Source organism: Coregonus clupeaformis, chromosome 28, assembly GCF_020615455.1.
Source record: "Coregonus clupeaformis isolate EN_2021a chromosome 28, ASM2061545v1, whole genome shotgun sequence".
Taxonomy (NCBI): domain Eukaryota; kingdom Metazoa; phylum Chordata; class Actinopteri; order Salmoniformes; family Salmonidae; genus Coregonus; species Coregonus clupeaformis.
In genome coordinates this window covers 22,748,499-22,764,503 of record NC_059219.1, presented here as the reverse complement: position 1 = coordinate 22,764,503, position 16,005 = coordinate 22,748,499, and the positions used below count along the sequence as shown (strand labels likewise).

The 16,005-nt window shown below is 41.0% G+C and overlaps 1 protein-coding gene across 1 annotated transcript; it reads right to left on the bottom strand.

Moving 5' to 3' along the window:
• Positions 1–1,094: 1,094 nt before the first annotated feature.
• On the bottom strand, positions 1,095–15,681 carry pspc1 (paraspeckle component 1). The gene is made up of 9 exons (XM_041853111.2): positions 15,129–15,681; positions 14,482–14,783; positions 14,267–14,362; positions 13,869–14,065; positions 13,131–13,215; positions 12,926–13,031; positions 4,947–5,004; positions 2,534–2,688; positions 1,095–1,899 (listed from the first exon to the last, which is right to left on the bottom strand). Exons 1-9 carry the CDS (start codon positions 15,435–15,437, stop codon positions 1,678–1,680), a joined length of 1,530 nt encoding a protein of 509 aa, XP_041709045.2. The 5' UTR covers positions 15,438–15,681; the 3' UTR covers positions 1,095–1,677.
• Positions 15,682–16,005: the final 324 nt, after the last annotated feature.

Genomic DNA, 16,005 nt, shown 5'->3' with positions numbered 1-16,005 from the left:
CTGTTATAGCAGCAAAGGGGGGACCAACTCCATATTAATGCCCATTATTTTGGAATAAGATGTTCGAAGAGCAGGTGTCCACATACTTTTGGTCATGTATTGTAGTTACAGCTCCCCCTGAATATACTTACCTGGAATATAATGCAAATGTTACACATTGAAGACCAAACACTTTCATCACATATACTTGCACACACTCACTCAAGACAAGCACATGATTCTACTATGTTACTACACACACGGCAACACAAATTCTTATCACAGACAAACACACATAGCAACACAAATTCTCATTCCACACTCTAGCTCGCTTGAGTACAGAGGTAAGTGCACGAGTTGGGATATTAAAATGTCATGTTAATTAACAGAACACATGACAGTATTACAAAAGTTGATCTATAATGTTGAGTTAATTAAATGAGTTAATTAAATGCAAGAACCTTTACATATAAAAGGAAAAAGAATGAGAACTGTTAAATGACAAAATGTACAGTAGCCTATCGGTTCACACTAAACTCTAGTGTATTGATCAGAATATCCGATATATACGTATTTTGCCTTGTTGAGGATCAATACTTCTAATAGTGTTGTTCTGATACCAGTATCGCGATACTAGAATACCAGATTTTCCTTGGCAAAGAAGAAAACAAAGCAGACTCAACTCTATGGTCCTTTAAAACATATCTTTGTAAAATATTGTGTGCTACAGCTTGCAAATAAACAAATGTGACTCTGGGTGACTACGTAAGTCCGCTTTGTGTTCGGTTTCCTTTACTTCCTAGTGTCACCATACAGGTATCGTGACACCACTAACTCCTAAAGTAGAGTATGCGATACTGAAATAAAATACAGAAAATAATCTTACATTCAAAAATAATAGGCCTGCATATACTGAATTGTAATGCTGTGTATGTTTTACACTGACAGGTTTTTGTCTCTCTGTTCTGAAAAATTAAGAGATTAATTGAGTTCACAATACTTTAAGGATGAGGGTGAGAAAATCCCAAAATATCTAAAAGGCAAGAGAGAGAAAGAGAGAGAGAGAGGCTACAAAAGTTTTTTTTTTTTACTTCAATCAACTTAGTATTCACAAATGGCATTTCACAGTTTTATTGCAGTTAGCCAAACAACTACTACAGGATGCAATGTACCTGAAATACATTCCATGGATGGGAGGAACCTAAAGTAAGCTAACATTGCAGAGGCAATGCAGGTCTTCCCCTTTTGTTACTACAAACTACTGAAAACAAATCACAGGATAGGACACTAATAGCAAAAAGCAAGAAATTACATAATCATACAGAAGTTTATAAGCCATCTACAGACCTGCCTACATCAAGATACATCACAGTTAATATTGGCCTAAAACCATCTACAGACCTGACTACATCAAGATACATCGCAGTTGATATTGGCCTTTGGCGGCCATCATTGAAGATTTGTGTTTTTACATCAACATAGGTCCTGGCTCGTGCTATAAAAAGGTATTTTTTTCTCAGTCAACATTCGGGACACATGAAGAAGCTGAGGGAAATAATCAGCCCAAATTAAAAGAACAAAAACAAACATTTGACGAGAAAATAAAATCAGTTATTTTACATAATGAGAAAGGAAAAGCAAGAGATCCAAATATTGAGCCTTGGGGTACACCGTTTAAATTTTTGAAACATAACACAATCAGTATCTACGACGTTTGTTGTTAGGCCCGTCATAGTTTCCCACAACGGGGATTCCCCTCCCGAAGCTTGCTGGCCCCCCCACTGCAGGCCCAGGCCCTGCCCCCATAAGCCCTGCCCCCACTGCCGGTTGCTGTTGAGGGGACTCCACCCCTGGACGGCCCCCCATGGGGGAAGAACCCATCTGATTAGGAGCCCCCTGGGGGAACCTATCGTTGCGCAGCTACAATATAAAGTGAAAGGGTTGGTGGAGATATTATGAGCAGTCCAGATGCAGAAGAATTGGATGGGATATTCAATAATAATGTTCGTTTTGGCGAGGCAATGAAGGCATTCCGAACGTCAAAGTAGGCAACCAGAGGAGTTCCAGGCAGAGTCAGAAGTGGGAGAGAGGAATCAGTCCATTAGTTATGGGTGCAGAGCTGATATAAGCTATGAGAATCCCTTTCCTAGCCCGCACTAACCTCCTGATGTGAACAGTGAAGTCAGGGGAGTACATTTAATTATTTTAACCTCAATTTGCAAATCACCACCACGAGATACTATGACATTATGATTAAAGATACTGCAATGGTAAGGGAAAAGATGCCAGAAAAGACCAGCTGGACAAGATATCTATTAAAATCAAGGTCACTGGCAAAACAACTTGGAATGTAATATCCATAAGCAGCATCTAAATAGCCTCTGGCATCTCCTCTCACCGCTGGTTAAAACCTGAAAACTGATGCGAAAACAATACACTGCAGTTTCTATTCAGTACCAAGGATTGAGAAGGTTAAGGAGAGCGAGATTGAGAGAGTGAGAGAAATTGAAAGAGGTTGAAAGAGAGTAAGCGCCCATCTAGGCGCATACATTACCATGGCTCCATTGTCTGGCATCATGTTTGGTGCGCCCATGTTTGGAGTTCCCTCGGGGCCCATGGCTCCGGCCCTTCCGCTCATGCCTATGCCCATCATTTGAGGGGGTCCCTGGTTAACACTGGCCCCGGCAACAGAGGCAGGGTTAAACCCATCTACACGCAAAACAACGTAGCATCGTTTGGTCACACTGGAAGTAAACCCCACCCATCACACCCTGTGTGCACTGTTTGTTGTTGTAGAGTGGTTGTAAAAATCTCTCAGGGCTGACAGAGCTAGCTAACGTTGGTTGTTGGTCACACAAACAGTGCCAATTATGTAGGTGTCAAATTTGTCATCTTCCTAGTTTGTGATAGGAAAAAAGAAGTCCAGATATTGAGCCTTGGGGGTAAACAATTCTGTGGTGAGATATCTATATATAAACTGAAAAAAATATATACGCAACATGTTAAGTGTTGCTCCCATGTTATATGGGGAGGGTTTCCTTTTATGAACTGTAACTCAGTAATATCTTTGAAATTGTTGCGTTTATATTTTTCTTTACTATATATATATATTATATAAAAAACATTGTTTAAAAAAAACTTGCATAATTTGTTGATGATTTCATATTGCAGGTTAATCGGTCTACAGCACCTATAATCATTAGGCTACGCCTTAAAATTGGTCAAGTTGTATTTATATACAAGCTGAACAACCAAAAACCAACGTTAGCAGATAGATAGATGCCTACAACATTGACTAATCACAGGTAATTGGGAACAGGAGCAGTGTATCATACCATTCAGTCAATAGAGTAAGAGTTCCCTTACAGCAAAATAGCAATTTGGGACAAGCTGTGAGAGGCCCTCAGATCGTCTGGTTGAATTTCCGATTTTAGGCGAAAGAACGCCATCGCCCAGTTCTGCTTCTAGGTTAAAAACCGTGACTGCACATCACCATTGCCAGATACTCAACCCCAGACCCAAATCCCAAACCCCATTCATGGCCATACAATACAGGTATTTGAGAACACCATAAAAGCATCAGTAGGTCAACATGTAATTCAAAATCGATAAAAAAATGTTTCCCATCAACTACAGATAGAAACACGAGTAAAGAGTTAATTATGCTTTCTAAGTACGGCATGAGACAGAGCTGTATTAGTTATGAATTGACCCCACCCACAAAGACTGCTGGAAATGAAGAGATATATGTACAGAAATGATACTGCAAAAAGTCCCCCCCAAAATCAACTAAATAATCCACCATCCCATTGAACAATGCACACCATTACAGATGTAAGTAGTAGGCACACACACACACAATTAAAACAAAGGGATAGGTTTATTCTAAGCTTGTAGATAAGAACGTTTACCAAGTGTTGGGATTGATGGCTATTGCTGATACAATAAAATGTTTGCTAAAAACCCTCAAAGCTACAAATGTTGGTTCTGTTTGGGCCTCATCTATTGTTACAATCAGGTAACTTTCCACATGTGTGGCATGATAAATAAGTAGGTCTGTAGAAAGTGCAAAAGTGAAGTTACATACAATTATCATAAAATGTTAAGGACTAAAGTTAACAATGGTTTCCTTCAACCAGTTTACTAAATATCAAATGACCTGATAACGAAAAGATCATAAGTAGTGAAGTCATCATGTAAAATTCACGCAAAAAAAAAAGTAGACATGACTTACTACGATTTGATGTACTCAGTTTCTCCACACAGAATCAGGGGTTAAAACAAAAATCCCATGACTAAAACTTAAATCAATCTCAAATCTATTTTAAAAAAAAGATATGATCGAAATCCTTCAAGTGATGGATAACTTTAACCCCTGCACAATTATTTCAGTCTCATAATCTCCAAAAACACACTCACACATATCTAATCAGTGACAAACACAAAAACATAATTAGTATGTTCTCTGACTACGCCACATGAGCATATTTTCCCCCGTAGTATCAGTACTTCAGTACACAGTTTGTAGGTGATGTGCAGCCCCGGGTTACATTCATGAAGTGGTGAAGGAGCCACCATGAGCCTCACACAGCCCATCCCGTTCAGAGCCTCACAATATATCCCTAGCCCTGCTCCTAGCCCTGTAATGTCTGCAGACCTGAAGGAACTAGCCAGGTGTACACAATATGGCGGTGGCCCCACCTAGCCTTCCAATGGCCTTAGGGGGAACTTCTGCCTTATGGCTAGAGCGGCAAAATTCCTGTAACTTTCCCCAAATTCCCAGGTTTTCCAGGAATCCCAGTCCCTAGGAATTTTGAGAAAGTTACCAGAATTTCGCAACCCTTGCCATATGGCCAACACCTTCCCAGTTCCTTTAGATCCGTAGACACCAAAAGGGGTAGGGGCGAAGGTGAAAGTTCATGGTTGTTTATGGACCAGTCAGTGCTGAGTCATCATTATGACCCTACCTCCCATATTAATGGCTCCACGAGGGCCCAGTTCACCCATTCTCATTTCCTGTTCTCTCTGGAAGTGAAGAAGAGTGGTGCACCCGTAAACCTTGTGGACAATAACTACTAGGACCATTAGGACATGTGTGGGATGATTCCTCACACAGCACAACACTCACACAGATATACAAGTAACAGCCAGGGAATACGGTTAATAATGTTCTCACAACTGTGATAGAAAAAGTCCTGAAGGAGGCGTTACAAAAGCTATGTGTGGAATGATACTCTATTGGATATGTAAGAATTTAGTGAAAGAGGAACAAATATGGAATGATCATCTGAGTTCCTAGGTTTGCTTAATTAATTACTTATTTGTCCAGTATGGATTCTCAAGGTCCATTTAAAAAGGTCAATATTGGTCTGTATGTGATGAGCATATAACTTAATTGGGGACAAGCCAAAATATAACATGGATTTAGTCCAAAGTTGATTAAACACTGAAGTGGCCGTGTTGAGGTAATTTAAGCCTAATAGAGAAATAAGGGTTACTGATAAATATGAAAGAAAAGATTGAAAAGTAGATAAATCCCCTCCACACATTGATGTTCAGACGACCTAAACATTAGTACACAAAAATATATGTAGACTACACAAACCCCCAAATGAAGCTGTACTAAGCACACACATTATCAACACATTGACCTCCCCTCTCTCCCACACACACTCATTCACATAAAATATCTTATCATAAAGGACATGCCATAAACCTGCCCCCGCTTTCTCTTATACACACATATCTGTAAGTACACATCATTATCACTCAACAGCCCCCCCGGCGCTCACACACAAAAATAAGTAAGTACACTCAACATCCTCTCAACTGTCTCACTCAATCATACAAATATGATACACACAGTATAGTCCTGTATGCTACGTTATATTGTCAAAGTCAGAAGTGTTACAGATAGAAAAGGATTGTTTAGAACAGACATTCTCTAACTTGTAATAGGGAACAGTGTCAGCTCTACACATTACATTTCTACTAGCAACATTCTAAACATTGCAGCACCACAGAATACACCTAGTCCAACAACCTCAATTTAATGTCTAAAGATGTTGCAAGATCTGAGAGTTTCCTGTGAATTTAAAACTAGCCAGCTAACACAAATTAAACATGGGTAAATAGTAAATATATCATATATTCCATATTAATACACTATTTCAAATCATGAGTTACATTTAAATAGTTAATGAGGGATGGACACTAAAAACGAAATCCTTCACCGGTTGCATTCACTCATCTGTAGTGGGTGAATCTGTGTTCTAGTTATAGTTACTTCATCTCCACCGAAATATACTTACCTGGAATATAATGCAAATGTTCCACATTGAAGATCAAACACTTATCACACGTGCTTGCACACAACACTCACGACAAGCACATCATCTAGTTTGTTAGTACACACACACACAAATTCTCATCACAGACAAACACACACGGCAACAAATTATTTCTCTCTCTCTCTCACACACACACACTCTCTCTCTCACACACACACTCCCTCTCTCTCTCTCTCACACACACACACTCTCTCTCACACACACACTCTCTCTCACACACACACACTCTCTCTCTCACACACACACACTCTCTCTCACACACACACACACACACACTCTCTCTCACACACACACACACACACTCTCTCTCTCACACACACACACACACACTCTCTCTCTCACACACACTCTCTCTCTGTTGAGTACAGAGGTAAGTGCAGTATGAGACATTAAAATGTCATGTTAATTAACATGACACACAACAGTATTACAAAAGTTTGTTGTCTATAATGTCGAGTTAATTAAATGCAAGGAACTTTAAATAAGGAAAAATAATGAACTGTTAAACGAGAAACAAAAAATGTACAGTATATTTTTGAATTAAATCTAGTGTATTGATCAGATTATGATATAGGTATTTTGCCTGGAACAATTTCCGCACAAATGTTTATGGATCAATGCTCCCTAAAGTAGTATGCGCTACTACAAAAATAAAATAACACTTAAAAGCAACTAGAAGGTAATTTTCCATTAACAAAAACCGTGGGACTTGCTTTACCTCTTTAAACGGATTTTTGTGGTAGTTGAAGAAATGTAAAACGTTTTACTTAAGGGAAGCGAATAATTATAGCCAAAGTTAAATATTAAAACATCTGGTCTGATTACTTTGATAGACAACTATAAAAACCTTATTACTTTGGAGTGTGGGGGAGTTAGATCACATATTTCATTACAAATACACTCAGACTACTACTCAGACTACTACACTTTTACTCATAAGGAATTAGAAAAGTTTTAAGCTATAATCTGGGGAGAGGAATATGATGGTGCACCTAGTGGTACAAGTTTAGAAGTTTGTTAGTGTTGGAAATTTGAGTCTGGTGTAGTAGAGGGGGTGACTGATTTATAAATAGTGGACAGTAGCCTTCAGGGGGAGACTAGGTAGTAGTAAGTAGCCCAGAAGTACTAGTAGCAGTAGTCTACATTGCAGTAGTAAGTGCCTGTTTTAGATAGGTAAGCCATGGGTTAGCTAGAGTAAGCGTTATAATTTGATTGGTAGAAGATATTTCTGTTCTGATTTCAGATTTGAAAAGCTGACTAAAATGTAATACAGTTATGTAAGTTGTTGGGAAAGTGGTCAAAAGTTTGTAAAAGTGAAGAGATAGTAGTTGATGCGGTTACTAAAACAGCTGTATCGTTTGATTGGTAGAAGATAATTCAGTTCCGATTTGAATAGCAGAGAAGACCAATTTTTCATATCCTCTAGGTTTTGTCTAACTTGTTGGGAAAGTGGTCAAAGTAGCTGATGTGTAAAAAGTCACATTGTTTACCAATTGTCCAATTCTTAGAACGTGCTCCCTCAGTGCTATAGTTTAACATTTCTGAAATTTCTATGACAGATAATTCAACAGTGGGAGGTTATCTTAATGAATGTCGTTGATGTGGTTACTAAAACAGCTGTATCGTTTGATTGGTAGAATATATTTCTGTTCTGGTTTTTGATTTGAAAAGCAGAGAAGTAGAGTAAGCTTTCATACCATCCAAGTTTTTGTGTAACTTTTTGGGAAAGTGGTCAAAGTAGCCGATGTGTCAAAAGTCACATTGTTTACTGTGAATAGAATGTTGGAAGACTGGGATTTCTTTAAACAATGGGACCTTCAGAATGTTGAAGAAATCCCATTAAAGTGGATGAGGGTTTTTAAGAAGGACTCAAAAGTTTAATAGCTTAAAAAGTATAAATGCTATTTAAAAAAAGCAGTATGCAAGCATCTTAATCCAGACCAGTCTACACATTTTAAAGTTTGAATGGCATTTCTAGCTTAAACTGTAAGAGGAGTAGCGTGCTAAATAATAATAACTAATTTTAATTTTTTAAACAATATTTAAAGTGGGTTCTTTAGCTTTCGCAAGTACCACTAATAATAGTAGACCTACACATACTGTACTGTAATCCTCTATGTTTTACAAGAGCGCTCTGCTCTGAACAGTACGGATTACTTTAAACAAGGATGACAGGACACATGGAATACAAAGCGGTGTCTAATTGATAGAAAACTTATTTTTTTGCCACACATCTGACTTCTAAGTCGCATTTCAGCTTTGTCTTATGGAGTTTTATTCAACCATCCCTTTTGGTTTGTCATTCCTCGATAGCGCAGTAAGTTAGGGGATGGAGCATCAGGAAAAAAAACTTGCACTAGTCTTTTCCTAATAGCACTGACTTTGCTGATCACTACTTAACTTGAGGAAAAATGTATTTACTACGACTGTGATGTGTGGTTGTCTCACCTAGGTATCTTACGATGAATGCACTAACTAAGTCGCTCTGGATGAGAGCGTATGCTAAATTACTCAATTGTAAATGTAAAATGAGATGGAGGGAGACAAAAAGTGTGTGTTAGGTATAGGCGTGGCTCGTAAATATGTGTGTGAGTGAGGCTTGAGAGCATGTTCTAAGATTGACGCCAATCTAACATCACCCCAAGACTCTTTCCTGTGTAAAGGTAATGACAGTAGGTCTATGTTAATCCTTGAGCGTGTTGTTTTGGGTTAAGCTGTATGAGTTGTAACTGTTGTATAGGAGCAGGAGTTAATGCTAAGAGTAGTGTAAGGGTGGCTGTAACAGCAGAGGGAGCTTTGTACGATATTTCCAGCCGGTCCTCTTTCTCTATGGCCTCTCAACACACAATAGAAACAGAGAAGAAAAGTTATTATGCAGCAACATCATAAGACACATCACATCCACAGGCATGCAGTAATACAAGTGCACTAAGGACTAGGTAGATAAATGCATGTTTCCTGAGAATGTCAGTATGTTTCCCAACCCATGGTCACAGAGTTGCAATGATCAATACGTTGACTGGAGACTATTGAAGTACTGAAAATTGGGACCAAGACTTAGGCCTGAAATGAAAGACATTAAAATCCATCTAAAAAAGCTGATGACAGATTCCTTAACTCTTTGCCTGTGTGTTTTTGTCAAGTGCTTAGATAAAGTGAAGATCCCAAAGGACACATCCTTTGCCAATTCTAGACATGCCATTATAATTTCCACAGATTCTGTGACTTTCAAGTTTCCCTATCACTTCATGGAAAACCTTTATTCTGGGGACTCTCTGGAAGTTAAGTTACTCTCCTCTGGAACACTCTCAACAAGCACCACCAGTGAGCATTGTGGTGAAAAGGTCTGTCAATCATTAGCCTCTCCCCTCTTAACAATCCCACAAAATAGCCAAGCTGTCGGTTATAGGATGTAGACTACTTCAGATAACTCAGCAGAGATAAAGCATTATTTTGTTCTTGCTGGCGTCCCTCTCCCATACTACTTTAGTAAAATAGGTGTCAAAACCCCAGGTAAATACAACAACAGACATCTGAACTGATGATATACATATAATGTGGGACAGCTACAGTGGGGGAAAAAAGTATTTAGTCAGCCACCTATTGTGCAAGTTCTCCCACTTAAAAATATGAGAGGCCTGTAATTTTCATCATAGGTACACGTCATCTATGACAGACAAAATGAGATTTTTTTTTAAAGGATTTTTAATGAATTTATTTGCAAATTATGGTGGAAACTAAGTATTTGGTCAATAACAAAAGTTTCTCAATACTTTGTTATATACCCTTTGTTGGCAATTACACAGGTCAAACGCTTTCTGTAAGTCTTCACAAGGTTTTCACACACTGTTGCTGGTATTTTGGCCCATTCCTCCATGCAGATCTCCTCTAGAGCAGTGATGTTTTGGGGCTGTCGCTGGGCAACACGGACTTTCAACTCCCTCCAAAGATTTTCTATGGGGTTGAGATCTGGAGACTGGCTAGGCCACTCCAGGACCTTGAAATGCTTCTTACGAAGCCACTCCTTCGTTGCCCGGGCGGTGTGTTTGGGATCATTGTCATGCTGAAAGACCCAGCCACGTTTCATCTTCAATGCCCTTGCTGATGGAAGGAGGTTTTCACTCAAAATCTCACGATACATGGCCCCATTCATTCTTTCCTTTACACGGATCAGTCGTCCTGGTTCCTTTGCAGAAAAACAGCCCCAAAGCATGATGTTTCCACCCCCATGCTTCACATTAGGTATGGTGTTCTTTGGATGCAACTCAGCATTCTTTGTCCTCCAAACACGACGAGTTGAGTTTTTACCAAAAAGTTCTATTTTGGTTTCATCTGACCATATGACATTCTCCCAATCCTCTTCTGGATCATCCAAATGCACTCTAGCGAACTTCAGACGGGCCTGGACATGTACTGGCTTAAGCAGGGGGACACATCTGGCACTGCAGGATTTGAGTCCCTGGCGGCGTAGTGTGTTACTGATGGTAGGCTTTGTTACTTTGGTCCCAGCTCTCTGCAGGTCATTCACTAGGTCCCCCTGTGTGGTCTTGTATGTCTTCCATTTCCTAATAATTGCTCCCACAGTTGATTTCTTCAAACCAAGCTGCTTACCTATTGCAGATTCAGTCTTCCCAGCCTGGTGCAGGTCTACAATTTTGTTTCTGGTGTCCTTTGACAGCTCTTTGGTCTTGGCCATAGTGGAGTTTGGAGTGTGACTGTTTGAGGCTGTGGACAGGTGTCTTTTATACTGATAACAAGTTCAAACAGGTGCCATTAATACAGGTAACGAGTGGAGGACAGAGGAGCCTCTTAAAGAAGAAGTTACAGGTCTGTGAGAGCCAGAAATCTTGCTTGTTTGTAGGTGACCAAATACTTATTTTCCATCATAATTTGCAAATAAATTCATTAAAAATCCTACAAATGTGATTTTCTGGATTTGTTTTTCTCAATTTGTCTGTCATAGTTGACATGTACCTATGATGAAAATTACAGGCCTCTCTCATCTTTTTAAGTGGGAGAACTTCCACAATTGGTGGCTGACTAAATACTTTTTTCCCCCACTGTACATGGTGTTTCATGTCGCTAGCTGTGAGGCTAGTATTGTGGATACACTGCTTAGAAGGGTTGCTACTGCTGGACATCTGTTTGGAGAGAAAGACACCCTGAACACCACAGTAAAACAACAATGAACCAATATGAAAACCCCTAGGCCTTTCTCTTTTGGTTTTAGCAGATTTGAAGAAACCAGATGGGTGTAAACAAGATAGTGGTCATCAGCTGCTACCCTAAGCCCATTGGAGGGCTAGGTTGAGCAATCACTGCACTGCTTACACCTATCAGTCCCGTCAGAAGGAGAATGAAGTGGCTTGAGGTCAATTTCAGATTAGGTTTTTGTCTTGGAAGATACCAAAACCAAACCTAGAGCCATGTTGGTATTGTGAGATGCTACTTGCATAAGGAATAGCACTAAATAGGTAGTAGACTATCCCATAATCCATTTTCATTAGACTTTCACACACAGGACTATGGTACACTATGGTAATCTGTAGTTACCTAGAGAAGATATGCTCCTATGGTGATATGGGACACTATTTGAAAAGAAAACTTGAGCATTCGTGTATGCTTTGGGAGTGGGTACTTGAAATTATTTTACTATTCGAATAATATCACATTTTTATTGTCGAAAAATGCAAATAGCAGAGGTAAACAGCGGACATGCTGCGTTTCCGGTAGTTTGTCTAACAACAACAGCGAAAGAGAAGTCTGATTGTCGCCGTGATAGAACTGATTCTGTTACAAAAAGGGTTTCCGATGAGTGTTTTGCATTGATCTGTGTCAGGTATTGTAGAAACTCTGTTAGGTGAGTGCCTGTAATTGCTATTTGAAGTGTGGGAAATGGCATACTGAGTCAGGGCAGCCTGGAGGGATAAATGCACAGCAGTAGCTCAACGCACCACTATAAAAACTACATTCAAAAGTTTGTCGTTTAATTAAATTAAGAATTTCAAATGTCCTACTATTTCCTTGTAGGTAAAAATGTCACAAGGACGACATAATATAGACAAAGCTTTTTCACTGTTAAAATAGGCCTGAAAAATATTAAAAGAACACTCAAGTAATTGAATATGAACATTTGTTCAGATATCCTGATATTCGATTAACCGTGCCCATCCCTAGTATGCTTGATCATTATCAGTGTGCACGTAGAGTGGTAGGACTGTTTGGCACAAGAGGCCAGAACATATTTTCTCAGCACCCAACAAGCAATATGATTGATGGACCCTAAAAATCCCTATCATATCAGAGACTGTTCTCAAAATCACCATATAAATGCAGACCCTCAGCAGAATCATGTGAATGCAAGTGTGAACACTGCTTCTCTGAATAAAAAAAAATAAAAAAAGTGAGTTTCTGTATTCAAAAATCTAGAAATGAGAAGGCAACAGTGACACTGACTAATTATGTGAAGGTCTACGTTGGCTGTGTGTTTGTTATCCCAGTGTATTCACACTGTTCATGAAGTTAGGCTTGAACCGGTCTGGCTTTTGTGTGTTTATTTGTTTGTGCATGTTTGTGTGTCTGTCCAGTGAACTCACGCTGTCCACATAGTTTGGCTTGAAGCCGTCTGGTTGGCGCCTCATCTCGTCCTGCTCTCGATGGCGCTGCATCATCTCCTCCTCCTGCCTACGCCTCTCCTCATGTCTACGAACCGGAGAGAAGGTTTAACACACACACTCACACTTCTGACTCTCCTCATGACTGGAGTAGAGAATAGAGTGGGAGGTACACAGACACACGTACCTCATCTCTATATTCTTGCGTTTCTGCAGCTCCTGGTTGCGTAGCTCCTCCAGACGTCTCAGCTCCTCTTGACGCCTCATCAGGTCTGAGAAAGACAAGACAGAGAGAAATATGGGTTGTTTGGTATTACATCAGGTCTGAGAAAGACAAGACGGAGAGAAATATGGGTTGTTTGGTATTACATCAGGTCTGAGAAAGACAAGACGGAAAGAAATATGGGTTGTTTGGTATTACATCAGGTCTGAGAAAGACAAGACGGAGAGAAATATGGGTTGTTTGGTATTACATCAGGTCTGAGAAAGACAAGACGGAAAGAAATATGGGTTGTTTGGTATTACATCAGGTCTGAGAAAGACAAGACAGAGAGAAATATGGGTTGTTTGGTATTACATCAGGTCTGAGAAAGACAAGACGGAGAGAAATATGGGTTGTTTGGTATTACATCAGGTCTGAGAAAGAGAAGACAGAGAGAAATATGGGTTGTTTGGTACTACATCAGGTCTGAGAAAGAGAAGACTACAGAGAGAAATATGGGTTGTTTAGTATTACATAAGGTCTGAGAGAAAGGGGTTGGCTTGGTATTCATGTTTTTTTTGTATTCACACGTGACAGTTTCTGACACCACTTGAAGTAGGCCTATGGGTATGTCTGCTAATGCTGAATATGCACATGACAGAAAAGGTTACATGTTAATGTTGTCCTTGAGAAGTGAGTGTCTTCCTCAGTGTGCGTGTGTACCTTGTCTCATCATCATGAGCTGGTGCTCGTGCTTGGCTGCCTCCATCTCTTGCTCCAGCTTCTCCTTGGCCTCTCTGATGTTGCGCTCCACCTGGTCTCTCTGCTGCTTCTCCATCTCGTCCAGGGCCTTCCAGCGGGACGAGTACTCAAACTCAAACGTCCCCGGCTGGGCAAACCGTGGGGGGTGCTCCCTCTCCCTGGAGAGACAGGGAGGAGAGGGGTTAGTGGCTAGACTAAGGCCTGCAAGTGGACAATGGGGAAAGTGGAACAGTGCACACACACCGACGGGCAAGGGAATAAATCAACACATACATACTGGTTATGATATAGATCTCCTGTTGTCAAGACGCTGGTATAGAGAGTAATACTCCCAATATGAGATCATGTGTATAACATACTTGTGGTAGGGTACAGATTTCACCAGCAACTTCTCTGGGAGTCCATCCTCTTCATCCAGCTGCTCTGTGGGTTCCACTATGGCCGGCCGTGGAGACCTGGAGACAACACGTGAGATGGGAGTTACCACTCACACAGCTTGTAATTGATTTGGCACGTTTGGGTCATTTGGTAAAAACAGGTAACTCTGAGTAAATGCAGCGGTTGGTTGTCTTACGTGGTGAGCAGCAGCGCCCCGTCAGAACAGCGGTCCAGGGCTTTACGAGCAGAAGGTTTGTTGGCAAACTCCACGATGCCCTTCCCTGTAGGCCTTCCGCGGTCGTCCACCACAACGATAGCCCTCTCCACAGGGCCGAACTCGGAGAAGGCCTGCTCAAGGAGCTCGTTGGAGACCACAGGGGAAAGGTTCCGCACCGTGAGGGCAGAGCCGTGCGTGGCGAAGCGGATCCGGATAGGTCGGTTCCCCAGCACTGTGCCGTCCAGCTCTGCCTTGGCGATCTCCGCCAGCGTCCTGGTTTCCTAAAAGACAAGGTCACAGGTTATGTGATATTGATAGAAAACTTTCAAACGTTTTTTAAGCACTCAATTGATTAATGAGCATTGTCACCTATAGTGTTTCCCCAAAATCTATTCAAACATGTTTCAAAGGGACCCAATGCATCAAGAAATCAATGGTTTCGGGTGGGAGTGTAGGCGTAACAACTGGTAAGGCAGACCCATCCGCCTGAGTAATAAATAATACCTAACTAACTAGAGGGAAACAGAGGCTATTGATATTATAGCGGACTAAATTCCAGCATTCAAAATGAATTTCCTTTACCACGGAGTTCGATATTACTGATTACTCTAAAACTCAAGTCTTACCAGTCGAATGAAGCCAAATCCTCGGTCTCGGTTGATAAACACCTCGTTAGCCTCGCCATACTTGGAAAACAGCTTTTTGAAATCATCCTCCGTGAGGTCTGTCGGGAGGTTACCGATGAACAACCGACATCGCTGCGTGAAGGTTTTCTCCCCGGGTCTCCTGAAACTCTTTATATCCAGCGTCATCTCCAGCGACTCTCCGGCTACGCCCTCCCCCTCTGCGGGAGGGCTGGTAGCCGTCGACGGCTTTGGTGGTGGGATTTTCCCTTCCGCAGCATTCGGCCTTCGCTCCATGGCTGGAGAGTCCATGTTGCGCTTTGTGTGCTGCTGCTGCTGCTAGGTTTCGGCGACGGTGCGTTGTTTTGAATGTTGACCTGTTTTAGATTTCGGTGAGCCATACTTAGAGCGAATTAAATCCCTCACAATAAGTATCGTTTATGTATCCAGTAACTTTAGCTGAAATTATAGCTTTGAATTCGCATAAATATTTCAGAAACGAAGAAACCGTGCCTCCTTTCAATCATCAGCCAGAGAAGTGCGGCTGTACTTCAAAATGGCGATGACTGCGCGCGCAGCGCACAGTTGACGTGAGCCATTCAACGTGGCTGTGTTTTTTCCCTGGGCCACTAGGTGGTGTACAAAGACTTTTACCAGATCAGGGATGTCGGGAAGTCTTTGCATGGCACAGTGGCATGCTGATGCTGATGTTGATGTCGCACTTTGTTCAACATGTTCAGACATGTTCAAGGTCAATGTCATGGGAAGATTCAGTGTGCTGCCGCTGACACTTTACTATCTAAATGATCGATATTCGTAACAGCAGCATGTTGGTTCCCTTCCCAAGGCGGGAACACTATGCCAGTAGGAGTATTACTCC

Coding starts and splice junctions, on each gene's coding strand:
- pspc1 (XM_041853111.2), bottom strand. CDS start 15,437: ATGGACTCTCCAGCCATGGAGCGAAGGCCGAATGCTGCGGAAGGGAAA. Junction 14,784..15,128: donor GATTTGGCTTCATTCGACTG/GTAAGACTTGAG, acceptor CTTGTCTTTTAG/GAAACCAGGACGCTGGCGGA. Junction 5,005..12,925: donor AGCCAAACTATGTGGACAGC/GTGAGTTCACTG, acceptor CTTCACTTCCAG/AGAGAACAGGAAATGAGAAT.